General features: G+C 35.0%; 1 protein-coding gene across 2 annotated transcripts in view; it reads right to left on the bottom strand.

The window, feature by feature from the left end:
- Cul5 (cullin 5) overlaps positions 1–19,235 on the bottom strand; it is a 47,000-nt gene extending 27,765 nt beyond the window's left edge. Inside the window, exons 1-9 of one of the 2 annotated variants that reach the window (XM_083131323.1) lie at positions 19,015–19,235; positions 17,393–17,602; positions 12,851–13,033; positions 9,868–10,009; positions 8,023–8,243; positions 5,624–5,717; positions 3,825–3,955; positions 2,446–2,613; positions 397–531 (exon numbers count right to left, since the gene is read on the bottom strand). In XM_083131323.1, the coding sequence (XP_082987449.1) occupies positions 397–531; positions 2,446–2,613; positions 3,825–3,955; positions 5,624–5,717; positions 8,023–8,243; positions 9,868–10,009; positions 12,851–13,033; positions 17,393–17,602; positions 19,015–19,032 (1,302 nt within the window). In that variant the 5' untranslated portion in view covers positions 19,033–19,235. Of the gene's footprint in view, positions 1–396; positions 556–2,445; positions 2,614–3,824; positions 3,956–5,623; positions 5,718–8,022; positions 8,244–9,867; positions 10,010–12,850; positions 13,034–17,392; positions 17,603–19,014 lie in introns of both variants that reach the window. The other variant, XM_083131322.1, reaches the window with a different exon arrangement.
- Between the last annotated feature and the right edge of the window lie 2,709 nt (positions 19,236–21,944).

Raw genomic sequence — 21,944 nt, forward strand, 5'->3', positions numbered from 1 at the left:
GTACAAAATATATCAAAACTTCAAATTGCATAATTTCCAGAATAATTAAAGTTTGTGCCCACAAAAGACTAAACGTCGAAACAATATCACTGTATCAGTTTCAGTATTGGTTCAGCCCTGGAGTTAACACAAAATGTGTTCCTTATCTAATCATCCTAATTCCTTGGAACCACCTTTCACCTTGTCTTCTATGCCATCTTCATTTTTATCAAAATTATCTTTGCCCTATATCAGACTTGTAAATCCAATGTTACCTCACATCTGACAATTTTTGTAACTGTCACAATCACTACTAATAAACCTCAACTGACAGTGCTTTTAAAAAAAAAAATGTACATTATGAAAATTGTTATTTTTAGACTACAAAATACACATCAAAGAGAAATACATACTTACAACATCTCTCAGCTTACTTTCTATTTCATCAGATGTCAATTTTTTACTTAAAGGAGTTTTTCGTAGTAACATATCACAGTAATTTGCTAGTAATTCTGGACATTTTGACTCGGGTTGAGATTTCACACCAGTACCCTGCATAAAATAAAAAGAGCAGATCTATAAAATAGACTTTGTGCATTAATTCATGACATAAGTTATGTTAATGTAATATTTATCAGTGTTACTAAGTTTATAGTTTTTACATGTTTAAGAAGCTAGCATGAAAATCACATTATAAAAATAAAAAAAAGTTATAATTAATTCTATAAGAATGCGTGAGTTACTAAAATAATTTCTGCGAAACTTACTTGTAAATGTTCTATTCACTGTGAAGCATCGAGTTTCCCAAGTGGATGGTGGCAGAGGCCACCAAAATTTATTTATTTATTTATTTATTTATTATCCTGCGCACAACAGGCATCTGCCCTTTTACAGTGCACAGTAAATGTCTTAATAGAACATTTACAAGTAAGTTTTGCAGAAATTATCTTAGTAACTCACTTACGTCTTCTTATCATCAATTGCATTTTTTATTCACCCTAGCATGAAATAATTCTATAATACTATTTACTCCAAATCACACTCATTTTTCATAGATTCTTGACCCTATGTGCATATTTTTTTGTTATTGCATTGTAAATTTTTAATGTGAATTGCTATGATGCTATCATTAAAAAATTCTATGTTGTAAATGTAATATCTTATTGATCTTTGCACATATGAAAAGCTGCATGTTATATTGAAAGCAAATTATACAATTCTCTATGCTAAGAATGGATCAACAAAAAACTGAATTCAAATATCTTGATTTTTAAAAATCAATGTTGATTCATGCCAGTATCAAAGATTACTATCTTGATTTTGAATTAATTATTCTTAATTACAGGTTCATGCCTGAGGTTTGAATATCTTGTGATTTATGCAAAATTTTTAATTATCATTAATTCTGCAGCAAATAATTTTATCGATTTATAATTTCTATTAATAGCCTAAAATTCAGTAGAATTCTACCAATTTAAGTTTAATAAAAAGTACTTACAGTTTAGAGCTGTCCAACACATGGTTGCCTACATTTCAAAAACCAAATGTATTTTTTTAAAGCACATTCAATGTTGTTTGGTCACACACACAGCTTTCAATGAAGATGTTGGGTGTTCATAGGCATATCCCATGTTTTAATTGATTAAAATTACAATTAAAAAAAAACATATTGTTGCTCAATATGGAAATGGACATATGATCAACTACTGGGAAGAATTCTCAATTTTACATTTTTCAGGGGACCAAGCTGGGAAAAAACTTGGGGAAAAGTGACATTCGACACATGTCATTTGGAACCAAGATATCAACAGCATTTTGCACCATAGTGGCACGACAGGCTGCAGAAGCCTGCATTCGATTGGTGAAATTTTCAAATGACACATCTCTTGCCCTTGCTGTGTGAATCTGCTTTAGGGACACAGGATGAAGTCTGGTAGATTGAAGCTGTTAAGTGTTGTGATATCTCCAAATGATGCAATACAAAATATTTGCAAAGTTATCAACTTCCTGGCAAATATTTTGTACTGCATCATTTGGGGTCATCACATCACATATTAGTTTCTGCATTTCCAATGGAATTCTTTCCAACAGTCAGTTACATGTCCACTTTCAAATAAACAAAATGGTGGTTTTAATTGTAATTTTCAATCATTTCTTCAGAACCCAAGATCTACATCTGAAGCTGTGTAATATAGGACCGAACAACAGCCAGTATGCCTTGAGGGAAAATATGTTGTTTTCAAAATGATGGCAACCTTTGACGAGCTCTAAACTGTAAGTACTTTTTAAACTTTTCTTGGTGTAAGAATTGGTTATTAATACTTCATTGCTTGCTACCATCAAAAATTTTATATCAGTCCGTCCCTAATCAAAAATATACATAACTTGACAGGACTGCTTGTCCAAGTTTCATCAGAATAACAAGAGCTATTAATAAATATTCATGTTACAAAAAACTACACTTACTTGTTTGCTTGGTAGTTCCAAACGAAATACTGTCGTATCGTTGACCACCTGCTTGTATGCCTTATCCCTAGCAGTCAAGAACCTTGGGTCGTCATTGAAAGCTTCTTTTACTAATGCACTAAATTGATTGAACAATTCTAGTAGCCTTTCTACGTACTTCTCAGAATCCTGGAAGCAGAGAAACATCCAATGAGCTTTCAAAAATAGGTTTAAAAAAATCATACATTCAATCAAAACAGGTTGATAACAGTCCCTTCTGTATTTCTTCTTCATCTTATTTCACTCCGGCAGTAAGTAAAGTAGCTTGGCTGCACTAGTGGGTAAACTGCAACAGCAAAGGTAAAATGAAAATGGAATGGAAACAAAGAATGAGGGGAAAGTGGAATGGAAAGAAGATTGGGAGAAATGTATTAGAAAGAAAAAAGATCGTGGGAAATGGTATGGAAAGAATGAATATGAGGGTAAAATGAAATGAAATGAAAGAGAAGATTGGTTGATTTAGTGTTTTAAGTTCAATTTATGCACAGTAAGGCTAATCGGGACTGGACCTACAGTTTAAAGTGGAATCCGAACCACTATGTGCCTCCACCGGGTATCGAACCCAGGACCCCTTGATTACAAGACGACGACGTACAACTGTGCCATCGGGGAGACCCGGAATGAAAGAGAAGAAGACAGAAACACAGTTGACATAGGTTATGTGTACCACCCCAGCATATTCTTCACTTCTCGATGCTTCAGACGGCAGTTAAACTATCACTTTTTGTTTTCTTTTGTATTTAAAATGAGTTACACTGACATTTGCTTGGTCCGACCATGAAAAGCATAGAAAACAGCACTCACAATGACCTGCTGAAGGTTTTACACCTGCAACATTTTGAGTGTAAGTCTGATAGGTTAAGCAATCACTTCAGTCAATATAATATTATGATACGATATTAACGTTTTTAGACATCTTTCATTTACAACAAACACAATTCAGAAAAACAATAACACAAATTTAAAATTGTAGAATACTTGTATTATAAACACACCAAATATCAAATGTTAACTACCACTTCAACAATTTGCTCTAACCCTGATCTGACAAACCAAACATTTTTATTGTTGTTTCAGTAACTGTAACCAAATATAGTGTGCTACATCATTATCAATGTTTAAAGTGGAAAGTGCATTATGCATTAAAATTATGCAACTAAAATCCAGGCAGCTCAGCAGACATACTTGCTGGAGCAGTACAAAATTGCGTGAACGAAGAGCCTGACTACAAGTTCCGTTTGTTACCAAAAGTCAAGTGGAATGCAATAATCACCAGAATTCAAGGATTTTCTGGTCAAAGCACATTTTTTTTATTGATTAATAAGAAGTTTATTATTTACCTGAGTAATAACATCAGCAGCTGCCACCATGTCTGCTAAACCAGCATGAACAATGTGATCCTCCAAGTCTTTAAGCATTGGCAAAATACCATCAGGTACTCTATCCATTAGCTTGAACATAAGCTGCAACTCTGAAAACACATGGCGAATTACAAGAAGTCATGGCAAAATTTACACTGCCAAGGCAGAGATGCAAAAGGAACACCGGAAAGAGAATGGCATATTATTTAAATCAGAGCTGGGCCGATACTGATGCAGATGTATTGGTATCGGAAAGTACTGGTTGGATTTTATTTACCAATACCAGCCTGACATTTTTCTGGCATGTTATTCTTTCACGGGGTCTGGAAAAAGGCCACACAACACTTTCGTGGAGTCTAATTATTCTGGTAGTTATGCAAAATCCGAAATTTTCATTATTTTGCAATAATTATTTAATTATTTTGCAGCCAATAAGGGTAGTGTACAGATTAATCTGTTCCATCTCTAAAAAAATTAAAATATATAAGAATTGGAACTACATCATATCAATCTACTAGATGTTTGCTTTAAAATATTCATAATTTCTAGAGCAACATATTTTTGGTGAATAAAAGATAAAGATTTTGGTACAAAAACTAGGCACAGTCTGGGATCAAAAGTGGTATATAAAATGGCATTTCTGTGTTTCAAATACTCGCAGCAGAATTAATCAATTTTCCGTGATTTGCATAACTCAAAGGATAATTTAAACTTCCGAAAGTGTTGCGTTGGTAACAAAACTCCAAATTTCTTGTTTAAGTTTATTTCACATTTTGCAGTTCATTTCGCACCATTTCGTGGCAAAACATGGTAAGAAAATTCATCCCACACCTTTCCGAAACTGAGAAATGAACATTACAGTGTGTTATTTCACATTTCGTGTTTCTGTCAAAAATGAAATATGCATAATTCCAAAAATTTCATATAATGAGAAAATTAATTTCTTCTCACAATGCTGTTGCCACAATAATGAAAACGATTCATACTAACATAATTTCCAGGAAATTTAGACATCAATAAAGTGATGCATGACATTTTTGCAGACTACACGAGAGACCTGGATTCCAGAAAAAGTATCAGCCGATTCCAGTGATTAAATTCAAGCTGACATCAGTATCAGGATAACCCTACTTAAAATAGGAAAAAGTAACTGCACTAGACAATGGATAATGTCCAATTAACAATGCAAATAAATAAACACTTTCATTAACGTTCACAGAAGTATTAGGCATTAACTTGCTTCTACAATTGTAATTTTGTTACTGCATGACAATGTACATAAATATTGACTTCTGTTTTAACTAGAGAAAACTTGTAACAGCCATATAGGTTACATATATTTAGGAGGTGAACTAAATGTCTGCTAGAATCCTTTACATCTCTGGTTGGGTCAGTATAGAAGTCAAACCCGATCTGTTCATCCATCACTCTTCTCAGTACTGCTAACTCTTACATAACAACTCTATTGTATAGGCAAAGTTTTAAAATTGGTAAATTCCTACATATTTTGCCCATAAAACTGGTTCAGTATATTTGTACTGGCTGTGAAGTAAATTAGGAATATGACATAACAGTTAGGCATGTTAATAATACCTTCTATTTTATATCAGCTATTTCACACTGCCCTTGCTATGATCAAATGGATGATGCCATGAACACAGTGAAATATCAATGCCTTACCCAGGATTTGAACCTGGGATCTCTGGCTTCTCAGTGCATTATTTTGCCAATTAGATGAACAGTTATTTTAGAATGTGTTTAGAAAAAATGAAACTTACTTTGAGTGTCGTTGACCTTTATCATTTGTGCACACTCTGCTAAGATGGTATCCCTGAAAGTTGTTACCAACACTTTTACGCAGCATTCTGTTAGCTGGAAAGAAATAAACAGATATAGAAGCATCAAGAGTCAACATCTAATATCCCCACCCCACAAAGCAAAGATAAAGTAGCTTTCAAACCAAAGTGACACACTACTAGTGACAACTGTTACTTGGAAACGAACCTTCAGAAATAAATGCACCCTTTCGTACCAGAGTGACGTTACAAGCTGTACATATCACATGCGTGTTGTTCAGACCAAGTCTCTTTCTCAACTGCATGCATTGTATTACCTGTCATTCATGCACAATGAAGGGGCCCGTGTTGTTTGTGGCTTCAGGGTGAAACCCCCACCTGCCACACGTCACTTCAGTTTGAAAGCTCCCCACAATTAATAAAAATTGAGTAATCACAAGGTAGTTTGGTTGTTCGAGTTTTACATTTACAGCTTGAATGTGTTTTTATTTATTTATTTATTTATTTATTGAAATTTCGAGTACAGCAGAAGCCATTTTAAACCGGAAAGAAACAACAGTAAAACAGTACACTAGAGTTAAAATGAACACACGAAACAAGATAAAATAAAATAAACAAAATATAAATATAAACATAAACAAGTCAAGACAGTTCCAAGGTAAGCAGATGTGTTTCACAAAAGCATTACTTACATACATTTTTTTCAATTTTACAATTTTTCTAATTTAAAGTCTTACAAGCAATTTAACATGCTTCTTGATGTAAAGTTTCAGGAGAACGGAACACTGTGAAAAAATGTATCAAATTGCTGGAAAAATGTACACTAGAAGAATGCAAGTAATATGTACACAAAAGAATAATTAAAACTGTGAATTCTCATGGATAACTTTACAATGCCATATATGTTTCCCAGAGTGTAACAATATGACTTCAGGGGACATTCACTATCTGTAGGCTAGCAAAATAAGAAAGTTCCTCCCTATCCTTGTTACCACATAAAGTGGCTCTGGGGCTCACCCAGCCTCAAATCAATGGAGTACCTGGGGGGTAAATGTGGCCAGAGAATGGTGTTGATCCCATCATCTCCAAAATGGCCAAGAGTGATAGAATGTGTGGGACCGTACCCTCACATGCCTCATGACATGGTGCAAAGTTCATGGGAAACTTTACCTTTTTCTTTTACGCTATCCAATTTGATGTCACAGTTTTGAATGATTTCCCCATTTTTTATTACAGGGAGGATGGACGATAAAAAAGAAACACTTGTATCCTACCTAGGATTTGAACCAGTAACAAAAACTACATAATAATTATCCTACACAGCTGGGTATAGGGCACAGTTTATGAACTCTTTTTTAAAACTCATATTCTGAATTTTTACAAGAGTTGGTTTGTGAACTTCCCCAGAACACATATAAAAGATCATTCTTCTGGAAGAATATTTTAAAATTACATGCAATGGAGATACACAAATTAACGTGTCGAAAACTAAAATATGCAACCAAGTAGCAACTTCTAAACGTTACTTTGCATTGCTGAACACTGTAATGTCTACACACATGGATACTTCTGAAATTCCAAGAACCAAAGATACTTCCTCCTACAAGCAATGTTACAGTTTACATGCAATGGTGAAATAACTTGACAAAATATTTTTTTTAAAAATCAGCAGATATTTTTTTCAAGATTTTAACCAAGAAATATTAACTTATCAAAAAAGGGCTGAGCTAATGTTTCTCACCAATATACATACTTTTAAAAGTTTTGCTATGTATATATATTTATATACATAAAAAGTGGAAAAAATGATAAAAGCAAGGAAGCAGTCTGGTAGCGATCATCCATCTCTTAACCCAACCAGCCAATACCTCTGTTCGCAAAAGATGGGAGAGGGCCTATATATCAGCCGTGAGTGCAACCACTCCACCTGGCTGAACAAGGCCATCCAGTAACTTCCCCACCTCATCTGATCCTCCCTCCCAACCCAACCCATGCCACCACCCTCCCAACCCATCCCACCCACTCACTGTTTTCGACAAGCCTGGTGACAAAACAGTGTTTTTCCCGTTCTACACACCGCTTCCTCTTCGATCGGGACCTGGCAACTCTGCTGGGCTCCAACTTCCAGTTCCGTCTCTTTCTTCTTACTCTGAAGATGCTACGATGAAGCTAGCGAAAATTCTATTTTTTATTCCACTGTGTGGTGAGTGTTTCCTTTCTCCTTCTTTGATTTTTATTTACATATATATTTTAAAATATTTAGGTTTCCCTCATTCAAAACACTTCATAAAGGAAAGGTTGCAATCTAGAACACTAGTCTCTCTGGATATCTACAGAACCACAGTTTTCCCATGCTCCCTTAACATAAAATTCTTACTTACAACTTGTACTGATCCACTACAAGATTCCAAGTACTTCTGAGCCCTCTGCTCTTCTTCCCGCAGTTTGGCATCTGCATATTTCATGTAGTTTTGCACACCATTTGCTTGCAAATACTGAGGGGCTTTCATTTTGTAAAATGCTTCTGTCGCTTCAATGTAAGCCTTTTCAAAGTTCTCTCTGTAGATCTGAAGTCTGTCCTCGGGGTTTGAGCATAAATTTACTACAGACAAAGGAAGAAGTAAACAAAATCATTATTACAAAGAATATTTCATAAAATTTAATTAAAGTTTATTAACAACTTCCTTTATTTAAATTAACATTGCTTAACTTGTTAATTATGATTGAGTGAAGGTTAAAAAATATATATTCTAACACTAAGTATACTGTTTCTTAATGGAAGGAATTTTCAAATGGCACCAATCTTAACTGTAGTTTACCCAGCATATTTGCTAAGATCACAGTGCTGAGCTTTTAAAACGTAATGTCTTATTTTGGCAACCACAAGACAGATTTTGCAATATGATGGCTGAGGATACAGATTTTGGGTACCCTTGACCCTCTGTACCCCCTTGAGAAAGTGAAATATCTTTCATGGTTTATGAAGATTTTGTTGTTTACGAACATTTTTCATTTATTTTAGCTCTCAGAAATGTGTTACGGTACCCTTGATTCTCTGTACCCCCTAGAGAAAGTGAAATATTTTGAATGGTATATGAATATTTTGTTATTTATGAACATTTTCAGCTTATTTTAGGTCGCAGAAATGTGTTATTGTGAAATAAAGTATGCCTGTTACCTTAGCATGTTACTTTACCATCAAGAAAAACAGCCTGAAGGTTTCGCGCAAGTGAATCTAGCACCCAAAAATAACATTCCACAACAGCAACTATAATTTTATGTTCTTAGGTTAGGTACCAATAGTTATTATCAACATGTTCTTTCCCTATTTGAGTGTGCATACAAAGGATATTAATAATAAAAAGCAGCAAACACTCAGAAATGGCAGGTTTTTGTTTACGCTGGTCATACTTTGTGATCGAATATCTGCGACATTTGTGTTCTCCGCATGCTGGAACTAATTTTATATTACGCAAAACATCAAAATCTGTTGATTAATATAAATTTCAACTTAATTCTCGAGGGGGGAACGGTGGGTAAACGGCCCCAGATTTTACTTTAGTGAGTTACAATGAGGTTCATCCATTGTCCATGGAAAATTTGAGAATGATAATTCGGGTAATGGCATTTGCAAGTGATATGCTGCCAAAGAGAAGTGAAAATGAACCAATTGGAGACAAGCTTTCCAATGTTTAATGTCTACATAGTGTTACATAGTGCACATGTACGCATTTAAAAACAATTAGTTCTGTCAAGTCAAATGAAATCATATTGCTATCTTGTGTGCTATGTGTGTAATTTTTAAAAACCGTAACAACATTTTCTGAATAACCCTGTAATGAACTGAATTTATGAAAAACAATGAGTTCCTAAACCAAAATTGGCATCAAAAAGTTCCTAAAACACTTATCATTTCAACAAAATATGCATTCTTGTTTGTTTAACACAATTATGGTGCACCCTATTTGTATTATATGCAGTTTTTCTGCCACTTAAGGGATTAATCACTATGACAAAGATGAGTAACGATTAAATTAAATTGATGCCAGGACTTGAACCCAAGAACTTAAGTGGTAAGATCGAAAGTTGACCACTTAATGTGCTCAGCCACTGGGCCAGTGTAATTATGATGTTTAATAATAAAAATCATCCAAGACATTTTCATCACATTACTTATTTATTTCACTTAATATGAAATACTTATGATCATTGACGTATCCACTTACCATATGATTCTCTAACACCAATGACTAGTAATGAATCAAAAGCTTCACCATTACGTTCGGCATGAACCAGCTTCATGGCAGAATTTTGAAGACGTTGTTTTATGTTACAGAATATGCTCTGATTCCAACTATCTAGCATCAGCTGGAATATAAAGAGTAAGCATTTGTTTACTGTTAACACAAATTCATGTAAAACATACATAACAAATTGAACTTCTTGAATATAAGCCATAGCTTTCAAAATACACTGTCAGGAATACTGTTTTGACTTGGACATTATTTACGTGTGAAACAAAATAAACACCACTTTGTAAAGACCCACAACTATCACTCGTTTCAAAACAGATATGGAACACAACTGTCAATCATTTCAAAACAGAGATGGGGAGAAGGGGTAAAACTTGACTTCGACATTTACTAATATACTGCAGTTAGGCAACAAAGTGGAAGGTTTAGCTGTCAAAAATTGTCAACAAAGAGCAAACATGCGAAAAAAGAAAAGAAAAAATCTGCATGATAGATCAACAGGTAGTACAATTAATATTAGAGGTGAACCAATATGAAATTTTCCACTACTGATATTCTACCAATCAGATATAGAATTACAAATAAAGTTTTCTGATGAATCAGAATGGTTCAGTCACATCTTTAATTAACCTTTTAACATAAAAGCCCGAGTATACTCGGGTTTTTAATTTCCACGAAAATATAATATCCCGAGTATATTCGGGGTAACTTCTTTTTATCCGTACACATTTTAAAAGGACGATTATACTCATTTTTCTATGTTTCTGCATGTTTCCGCTAGATAGTGCTGTTGAAGTTGTTGTTTACTTGTCTTTCCGGTAGATGTCACTAATAGTGCTGTTGAAGTTTTTTTTTTTTTGTCTTTCCGGTAGATGTCACTAATCTCCTTCTTTTGATGTTTATTTTCGTCTACGGCATAGGTGTGAGAAAGTCAGTTAGGGTGCCTTTGTTTTCTTCCGTGTTTCTTGGTGGTATTCTTCTTCTTTTGTGAAAATGGAGAGTGAAAAAGAGCTTGATATTCAGTTTAACGGTTCAGATAGCTCCGAAGAAAGTCATGAAGAAAGTTCAGAAGAAAGTGATGTGTCAGATTCATCGGAAACTGACTTTGCAAGTGCCAGACAGTGTGCGTGATGCTAGAGGGAAGAAGGCTAGATGAGAATCCAGATACATGTGTGAGGAATGCAGTGTAGATTTGTGCATTGATCCATGTTTCAGGGCTTATCACACAGTCAGTAACATATAAACAATGTATTTCACATTTAGTGGGTACACTTATACACGTTTTAGGACTAATGACAAAGTCCCTATAATATAAACAATTGTTTTCAAGTTCACTATTAGTGTTTCAGTGCTATTTTGTGTTTATTTTGATTATTAAAATAACTTACCTTGATTTTTTAACAAGTTCTATTGGTAATATTTTACTCATTGATAGCACGAGTATACTCGGGATAATATCTTAGGGGCTTTTCAGACACATGTAATTCATTGTTGAGTTGTCAACAATCAACATTATTATAACCATATATAATGTTCTTAACTGATTATTTCAACAGAGTAATAAAAAAATTACATTAAAATCGAAACAATTTTTTTAATAAAATCTGTATGTTAAGAGGTTAATGTGTGTAATCAGGTGACAAGTGACTTCAATAGACTTGGAATTATTGAGCTTTCACACCGAAATGGCATGGCAAACTGCACACGTCACTTTGGTCCAAACCCTTCGTTAGAAACATTTACTTGCAAGAAAAATATATTAAATTACATGTCATTTATACAAATATTATATCAGTAAAATTATTGGGAATTTCATGGATAAACTGATGTGCATAGATTAACGGACACCAATAACACACAACATAATTTCTTGCATCCCTAATTAATACAATCACTTTATGAACTTTGATTTACTTATGTCTAAACACAATGTTTGTTCTCTGGTGTACTTCAATATTCTCACACTTCAAACTCACATCTTTTCAAGAGTACATTTGGTTGTACATTTAAACACAACATACACAGACTTAAACAGTTATCATGGAGATAATAATAGAGCCTCTTTTGCAATTAGTTACCAAACAAAATTCGATAAAAGAACACTGTGATAACTAGGCTTCGGATAGTTATGCATTTTGCATATAGCATATGCAAATGCATATTTTCAGTGTCTTCAGGATATATTGCATATTTTACCGACTTTTCTTACAAATATGCATATTCTGCTGTTTCTGTCTGAAAATTCCTTTCCTTTGTATCAATTCAGAAACATGATTCATTATGTGTTCGCGAAGAATTCTGGCTACAAGCTCCTAAAGGACATTTGCTCTATTCATGAAGGGAAACAAAATGTGGACGGTATTCCAAGTGAACTACACATTTCACATTTGTTGAAATTACAACATGCGCCTATTGTTTCTTGTGATGTGTAGAGAGTGTTTTCAGAGTATAAAAGTATTCTCGTCGATAACAGGCATAAGTTTACTTTTAAGCATCTGAAACAATACGTAGTTATTAAGTGTAATAGTAATCTTTCATGCTGAGTAGAATGAGAGAGCTGGTGAAATTCCACCTTCTGCAAATCGTGACATTCAGTGAAATCGGAAACAGTTAGTGGACTTATGATAAAGATACATATACAAAAACCATATGTAAAATATGGTCAATTGTCAATAAAGTAAGCCAAACCATATTTTTTTTTTACTTATGTAAACAGTGGAATTAATAAATAGTTACAAGCTATGGCTAAATTTTCTGAGTTCGATGTAAATTTTTAAAATTTTAAATGCATATTTTGATCATTTAAAGAGCATATTTCAAGCATTTTAGGAGCATATTTAAAGGTTTTTTAGTGCATAACTATCTGAAGCCTAGTGATAACACAGATAATTGCAAAGAATTTTAATATAAATGGACTACTTTTACACACTGTAATAACCAATAATAATAATATTACCTTTCTAACAATGCTCTCATCATTCTGGGCCTTCTTCTGTACCGAAGTAGTAGTCTTTCCAGCCAATGCCGACTCCAGCTGCCTAAATGGAGTGGGGAGATAGTCACACTGAGCAAAGAACTTCCTCCATTCTGCAATGTAAGCTTTCAGCAGAGCTTGGTCTTCATGATGCTGCAGAACTCGCTAGAATTGTAGAGAAAATCCACTTAAGAAAGAGGGTTTTTAATATAATACACATGAAAATGTAAAATCACAATCCCACCATGTTTACAAGCCTGGACAAACTGACCCTAACTAGAAACAGTACATTCTATTCTATGTTAAGGGGGAGAGGGACAATTTCCCCTAGGTTCTTTTCTCTGCAGCAGCTTCCGATCACTGTTGCCAGCTTTGCTATATTGGAGCCAGATCTGGCTCTTTCGTGCACTCGTATGGCTGTGAACCGTGTTACCCGCCCCCTGCCCTACTATGATGCCATCATTGGCTCCAGCCCACAAAGACCAACTTTTGCCATGAGTATATATTTTGCATGTGATGTGATGTTGTTATATTGGCTGTGTCACCCCACCCGCTCTTACCTCCTTAGCTGTTATTTATAGCACCTTAGGTGATGTGAAGATGACATAATATTGTTATCCGAGATTCCTTTATTTCCAATTTCATGCAACCATTGGTGGATTATTGAGATGGGTGATGCTGCTAGATTTTTTATTTTATTTGCTTTATTTTACTTTGCTTTTTGTGTTACTTTTCGCTAATTTGCGAAAGATGGGGATGAGTGATGACATTGATGAATGGACACTCACAAACATCCATGCCCAGGCTTGGATTTGAACAGGGGACCCCTGGCATCGTAGCGCGATGTGCTAACCACTCTGCCACGTGGGCCGGCATGCCACCAGATCTAAATGGTGAAAACTAAGACTAAATTGTCATAATTTTATAGTAAACGGTATTAGCAGTGTCCCCACCCCTCTGACATTTCAATTTACACTAGGAGGGACTTTATGCAGCCTTCGTTAATCTAGCTCCTTGAAAGTCAACTTTAGCTCTACTTAAGTTGTAATTTAGCTTCTTTATGCACATTAGGTTTAGCAACACTGCCTAAATGGCTGTAGAAGTCAATGAGAAATGTATTACGCTTATGGCACCATTAGTTCATTCATTCTCTTGGGAATATCGAACATTTTGACGGAGAATAGTACATTGACGAAAAAAGGACACGTTGGACTTGTCTTAGTCCTAGGAAAAGTCGAAACCCCATTTGATTAGTCGTAACTTGAAGTTGCTTTCCCATAAGGAATATGTAAGATTCTGTAAATACTTATTGATCATATTCTTCAAACATCATGTCTAGCTTAATAATCACATTAAAAAGAGCTTACACATGCAACTTGGAGATAAATTCATACTCTCTTGTATAGTCAAGGTTTATTTTTATATAGCAGTAGTGCCCACTCCGACGATATTCAAATAAATGTACAACTGGTGCGTAATTGTCACTCTTGCCCTTAAATAAATAAAACTTGTCCAAAATACGTTAAGATGTACTTACAACAGGTTAAATTCCACATCTTCCAATACTTTGGAACCATTTATGAAGAGATGCCAAGGAATTAAGAGGACAACCGTCAAGTTGTGAAGAGACCCTTGGGTCTTGTTAGGTTTTTCTTTTTTTAAATACCTTTTACTTGTCTTCAATATGTTTTGATAACACTATTCAGTACAGTGTACGGTATTAATACAGGAAAGGGCTCAAAAAATTATTGCAGCACTAAAGGGTAGGTTTGCTGAGTAAATTACATTAGTTGCTGTGACTAAACAAATACATGTGATGGTGCATGCTTAATACAATATATTCGGATGCTGGACATTTCATTTACTTGAAACAGATATTAAAATTTTAAAAAAACAACAGGATTTTAGTGTCGACATTCTCATGTTCTTGGTTGCATTTTAATTTGTTAATGTCAACAACAGTGGTTATGTGAAAATATAAAAAATGCTGAAAGACATTTAAAAAAAATGCTTCGGCAACAGTTTCATAACAGTCACAGGCAAGATTTTAGTTGTGCAAAGGTTTGTTACATGTTCTCTTGCAGGTGAAACATGAACATTATAACTAAATGCAAGGAAATTAACCTGTAATAAGTTGCCGGAAGTTTCTCGATGATAGCATGTATGAGGCACATTTCAAAAGTGAGGGTCGCTTGGTTATAACGAGTAAAATAACAAATGTAACGAAAATGTGTTGGTGCTTACAAACACATACATATCCACTTCACTTATCTACGTAGACACTATTATTGGTACCATCTCTGCAAAAAAATTCCTCACTTGGAAGTTTGGCCACTGCAGCACTTTTGTGTACACAGTTTCAGATGACCCAATGTGTCAATAACACTTTGGACACTGTTGCCTGTGAAATTTCTGGAAATTGTATCGCAAGAGTACTCACTGTGAAGCAACAATTTTCTGTTTTGCATTCACATGATCAACAAGGTAGTCAGTTTGAATACTACATCTACCACTCCTATCTTCACCATGAAGATGGTGTTCCTTAAACTCACGACACAATTGTCATACTTTCCCCTCACTCATTACTGTCAATCATACTTCACAACCGGCAGGAATGTTCGTGCAGCCATATTTACTCCCTGTAATACACAGGTAGCTATGTGTCTTGTAAAAGGAAAGTATTCTGTAGTTTGCGAATACTTTTTAAGACATTAGTACACATGAAAAACAATTAGTTTCCTTGTTTTATAATTCATGGTTTCATAGTTAATACTGAGGTATAAGGGGCGATCTTTGAGAAGGCACCCAAAAAAGTACACATAGTACACCCACGAAATTGAAGTTGCAAGCCACTAAAGCTCTGGTATCTAGACCCAAACCTAGTGGGCTAGTGTTGGATCATACATGTATGTTTGCGATTGTCCCTCATCAATTAGCCAAAATTAGCAGAAAAACTTATGTAAAATATAGTTTATACTATTTTTTTATCATTAGGGTTAGGATTTGCATGAATATGTCTACAATGGCCAATACCTAAAGCAGCACTGAATAATCTGTTCCATCACTACTACATGCATTTTGAATATTCAGCACAAAGTAGAATGGTTGTATGGAGTAAATTAAACTCCTAATGAGAAATGAGCACTTTGAAGTCAATTTTCTTAAATGATTTTCAGCCATGTTTATATGAAAACACGCACATATCAATTTTCAAACAAGGTTAATCTTACTTAGTTTTCCCAAAACCCACTGACATCACTTCTCGTTAATACAGGAAACCATCTAGGTCTGAGAAATGATATCATAGTTAGTATATTCACTTATGTACTGCAGTTCAATACACAAATGTCATCATTACAAGAAACAATATCAAAGAAACGTGACCTAATTTAGCACTGCACACCATGGCCTGAGGGAGTAGGTTAGGTAGCTAGGGTTAGGTGTACTTAGTATTACAATCGCCCTCCCACTCATATGTTAGAATTAATGTACTTTCCTTCCACCTCTCCACATCTGTGATGTTTTCCACTTGAAATAAAAATGCTTCAGTTGACCTTCATGGCAGAGTGGTTATTATTGCATGCTAAGATTCCAGGGAGCTTCGTTCTTTGTGACTGTCCCGTCATCAATTTCATCATATCACATGTGACAATTTCTCACAAATTAACTTGCAGAAGCACAAAAATTAGTTCCTTCAATCTTACTTTAACATTCACTTACAGTATTCTAGGTGCCTTTCATATTACCAGTTTCATGGATCGGAGACACATTAAAATCTGATATTTTTTTGTTCTGCATGGTTCATACTTAACAATTGTGTATTGCGGAACATAGTTCAAGGTGTCATTATGCTTTTTACACAAAAACAAACACTTTTTATACTAAAATAAACCATTTTTCTAAGTGCAATATTGCTTGCTTTGCGAATGATAACGCTTCTTTTGTTTTCGAATATCAGTGTTTCCAACTCTATTATGCAAGAAAATGGCTATGTTCCATGAATAATTGGGTTTTTGAAATTATACTTTCAAGTTACGAAACATGCACAGTTAGGCAGGTTAGGTTAACATAGTAAAAATTGAGAGATTAGTGCCATTTTCTCGTTAAAAAAGGGTGCATTTGGAAACCCTTCTTCCACTGGTGAGACCGCGTGACTTTCGACGCTCGAGCCATCTGCAGGTACATAACAGAAACAACGGCACAATGTTGTCGCTTTACACAAAAGGCAAGATCATTACATCAAAAAGTGATTATTTCTTGTTCTGCTGCATTCTACGGTGAAGTTTTCAGTTTCCGCAGCATTTCGTACTCTGCAGAAACGAGTTTTCATAAATACTTTTCCTAGTAAAAATGAATAAATATGTCTCCGATGCATGAAACTATTACCGCCTTTCATATCATCCTGTAGAAATTGTAAAAATCTCCACACAAATGTACATGTCAGCTGGTAAGCAGCATCAAATGCAAGGAGAGAACCAGTAATAGCACATACACTAAACAAGCTTTACAATTCAATCAACAAACCTGCTGTGCTTGCTTAATGAAGTCCATAATATCTTCCTGTAAGGCTTCTCTGACCTTAGGGGGGCCCTTTTCATCCCACAAGCAAACAACGTGAACTGAATAGAACAAATCTTGCCATTCATTGTGGGTAACAGTCTCCTGCCTTAATAGCTTTAAAATTATTGGTCTCATAGAAGGCCACTTATCTTCAAACATCATTTGATTCCTATCCTGAAAAAAATAATTAAAAAATGATTATTGTGAATGCCTCCATTCATAGAAAAACTATTTTAATTTATTAATCAATATCATACCTGCAATGACAAGCACACCATCTGATGCTTTAAAATGCCCTCTCAGATATGCTGTATCTAATGAACATTTATACTTATATTCTATTTAAAGAACACGTAGTTTGCTTTGAACACTTATCATCTCTCTCTCTTATCTGACTATAAAACAATATGTCAGGATTTTCACAGATTTTGTCAAAGGAAATAGTTTAAAGTGAGAGAATACAGACGACAACAAAGATGAATGATGTAAAATGTCAAATTTAGATACAAGCAGCAGATTATTTTCAAATATAATTATAAAAAAAACTTTACTCTTGTTTTTGATACATCAGGTAGGATAGCAAAAATGTTTGGTAACAGTTCGTTATATCGGAGACGCATTAAAATCGGATATTTTGTGTTTTGCATGGTTTGTACTTAACAATTGTGTATTGTGGAACATAGTTCAAGGTGCCATTATGGCTTTTACACGAAAACAAACACAATTTTACACATAGAGAGTAGTTTTTGTTATTCCTTTTTTTGCTTCCGTAACACACAATATGGCGGGCAGAGGTTGACTAGTGTTGTAGGTATGCAGTGTTTCCAACCTTCTTCACCGAAAAATATTTACTATCGTGTTCGTCACGTGTGCAAATTGTACCTTATGCACGGGTAGCTGACGGATAGCCCCAAAAACCATTCGGGATAGTATGACCATCCACGAATAGCCCCAAAAACCATTCTGTATCGTATAACCATCCACGAATAGCCCCAAAAACCATTGATGCTCGCAACATCCGGTTGAAGTACATGGATGGAAATGCAAGCAACAGCTTTCGTGCATTGGACGGACATTATTATAGAAAAATCCATGATTTAGCGACCAAATACATTGAAAAATGCGAGAAAACACTTCCACAACCTTCCGAAATTACACAGAAACTCAATTCCATAAGTACTTTCTCCTGTAAATTTGAAGAAATCTATTTCCCGCATATGAAATGTTTACCGTAGTTTCTTCTGTAAAAATGAAGAAATGTGTCTCCATAACGAACTGTTACCAAATGTTTTACATGCAAAGTAAATTACATTTACAGCTTGTATTTATAACATATCAGTCTTCTCTATCGGATATTTTTAAAGGTAAAAGACAGACGTTACGCATACAATAAAGTATTGCTTTGTACATATTTCTGAAACGCCATGTCCGTCAATTGGTTGAGCTTATCTTCAGCTTGAATAATTTTAACACGTATGTAATTTAATGTTTACATTTGTTGCAACCATTACAGTTCTTTTCTGATTCTGATAGTACTATTCTACGAAAGATGAAAATCTTAATATGAACATCATTATTATACTCACCTTCAACATTGCAGTCATGGTACTTGCTAGCTAAACTAACCGATACAATTATAATTAAATTATGCTATTTATTCATTTCCCAAGGCACAAAACGGAGTATTATCAGAATCTTTACTACTTCCAACATATCGGTCATCAATCTATATCACATCCTTCACTACTATGAATAAAGTTGCAGTAGTAAGCCTTATCACAACAGTCGTGTTCCTGAATGAAGTAGTCTGTTGTGCCGTTCTCTTTCTTTCCAGCATTGCCAACTTCTTCACAAAGAAAAGTACTGTTTGCACAGTGAAATAATACTAAATGATGCTATTAAACTGGGATTTTAAACGGACTATATTTTTCTTGTTATTTTTATTGGCCGAATATTTAATTAACGTTAGCAAATCTTTAATAAGGAGATTTGAATCCACTATTAAATAGCAGTGGCGTGCTCAAAGGGCGGGCATGTCTTCTTGGAAGCGTTCCTTTAAAGCGGGCCGGGACATCCATTTACAAACAAAACGACAGGGAAATGCTTCAAGCCCATTGGCGAGATCCTATGATTGCCAAAAGCTGGAGTCAAATAGTTGCTCACTTGCAGCTAGGAAATCAACGCTCCTCATTTCTTTTTGTGTTTTCTTGGCTTCGCCCATCCATTGCCCATCTCGCGGCAAGATATGGCTCCTGTCCTGTCCTTTCAAAACCCAGAGCTGCTTGTTTCGATGTTATTTTAGATAATGCCCTTTTAAAGAAAGAAATAAAAGGTATAGATTCTGTTTTTTGTACATATGCAGCCATACGAATTTGCTGAATGACTTTTTAAAAACTGAACAACAGACACGGACGAAGAGGGATGTATCTAGAAATATATACAGGGTGGACCAAAAGTCAGGGTATTTTCTCTCTTTTTTTGCAGGTTTCTGACATGTCAACGAAAGACTAAAGAGTGGAAGTGGTTTTACTGGCGAGTGTAGCAATTATTAATTCCATTTTTTTCATTTCAGTCTCACACGGTGGCTAAGTGGGTCCCCACTTCCCGACCCACCTCCGACTCGAAACTACCATAAGGTTTCTTATGTCTTCAGTTCGCCAAGGCAGCAAAAGGAGTCTCACAGTCTTATGTCTTCAGTTCACCAAGGCAGCAAAAGGAGTCTCACAGTCACCCGATCATTAAAATCGCATCTTTAAAAATGGCGACAGCACAAAAACGGTATACCACTTCGCAAGTTTAGATGCTGAAGATTTGGGTAAATAATGTTTTCTCTTAAAATAATAAGAGAATAACATTGACATTGTTGAAAAGTGCTACACATGTAACCCTTGGCAGTGAATGTGAGTATACCTAGGTATAACTACAGTATAACATATGTTATTTCAAGTTGATATACCACTTTACAGACACACTAGCCTAAAGTTGCATTACCCGTATATTACGAATTACGATAGAAGTTGTATATTCTAATCAGGGGCGGCGTCAGGGGGGCGAGTGAGGATGCTTGCGTACCCCTTATTATTATTTTCTCCACCCCCTTCAGCACTCCCTTCGTTCACTGAAAACACGCCCTTATGCCATAATTTGTCATGTCCTTATACTGAGTGTCGAATGTTAGGTACTGAAATAAGACCGTTATTATTGTATGCAGTGGCGCAGGAACGTTTTTCTATTGGGGGGGGGGGTACAAAAATTCAACCTTTTATATTACATATTGTGTATGTACTTCACACATATATGTATACCTCGGTAAAATGTGGGGCATGGGAAATACCATTTTAGACGCAAATATCGAGTTTTTAATGCAAAATTTGCCTACATAATTTTTATTTATTATTTTTATTATTGTTTATTTTTTACATTTTATGACTATTTTTAAAAAAAAAACAGGTTTCAAGACCAGATAGCAATTCCAAAACATATAGTTCTCGAGCTTGTTCTGAACTCATTTTGAATTTAATGGGATGGAAAATCAAAAGTTTGTAATGTGAAAATTGCGAGCAAGCTACATCTATTCATTTTAACGCAGGTCGCGATTTAAAGAGAGGTGAAGAGGATTCCCCCACCTCTAACTTGAGTCATTCCAAATCAGGAATAATTATTTCCTTCCCACTGAATATGAAAATCATATTTTTAAATATATCGTACTTACAGAATTCCACTTCAGTTTAGTTCATTTTAGAGCCCCATAGCTATGTATAAAATATCATTAAACTAATTTTGGCAGATATGCACCGTATACAGTGCCTTTTAGAAGCCATGTATTCGGTATTTTCTCAGACTTCTAGAAGGTGTTTTACATGTACTTTTCTAAGTAATACGAAAACTCTGCCCTGTCTTTGACGTATGTTAACAGCGCTTTTCGAACGCTTGTTGACAGCTATAGCGTTATGTTGTCTTTTTTAAAAAATAAATACTGAATCGAGATGATTCCCGATCAACTCGCAAGAGATCTAATTTTGAAGTATTTGTTATTTGTAAAACATTTGGCATAGTAATTATTTGTAATGTAATGAGCTGTACCTTATGATGCTCCTCAAACACTGAAAGTACTATGCATATGCAAAACCAAAATCCTTCAGATCTCAGAGCAAGCAAAGTTAGTGGAAAACCATACGCTCCAAAGATTCTTCTTCAATCGTTGGTGGACAAAAGGAAGAGCCGGTTTGAAGAGTTAGGTTTCTTTCCGGATGTAGTCGTATTAAATGCAGATACATACGTGTGTTTTATGGTGACATGTTAATTCCTCGTTTATATAAAAAGGTGAACTTTAATGTAAGCGAAAGCATGTACGCGTTAGCAGTCGAAGATTTTCGCATCTAGAAAGAAAATTCAATACACATTCCCACCTCACTCAAGGACCTGGTGAATCCAACCCAAATTGTACCAATATCTGTAGCTGAATGTGAAAGCGGGTTCAGTGCCATGAACCTTGCCTTAACAGATTAGAGAAATC

This window comes from Lepisma saccharinum, chromosome 11 (assembly GCF_977018435.1).
Source record: "Lepisma saccharinum chromosome 11, izLepSacc3.1, whole genome shotgun sequence".
NCBI lineage: Eukaryota > Metazoa > Arthropoda > Insecta > Zygentoma > Lepismatidae > Lepisma > Lepisma saccharinum.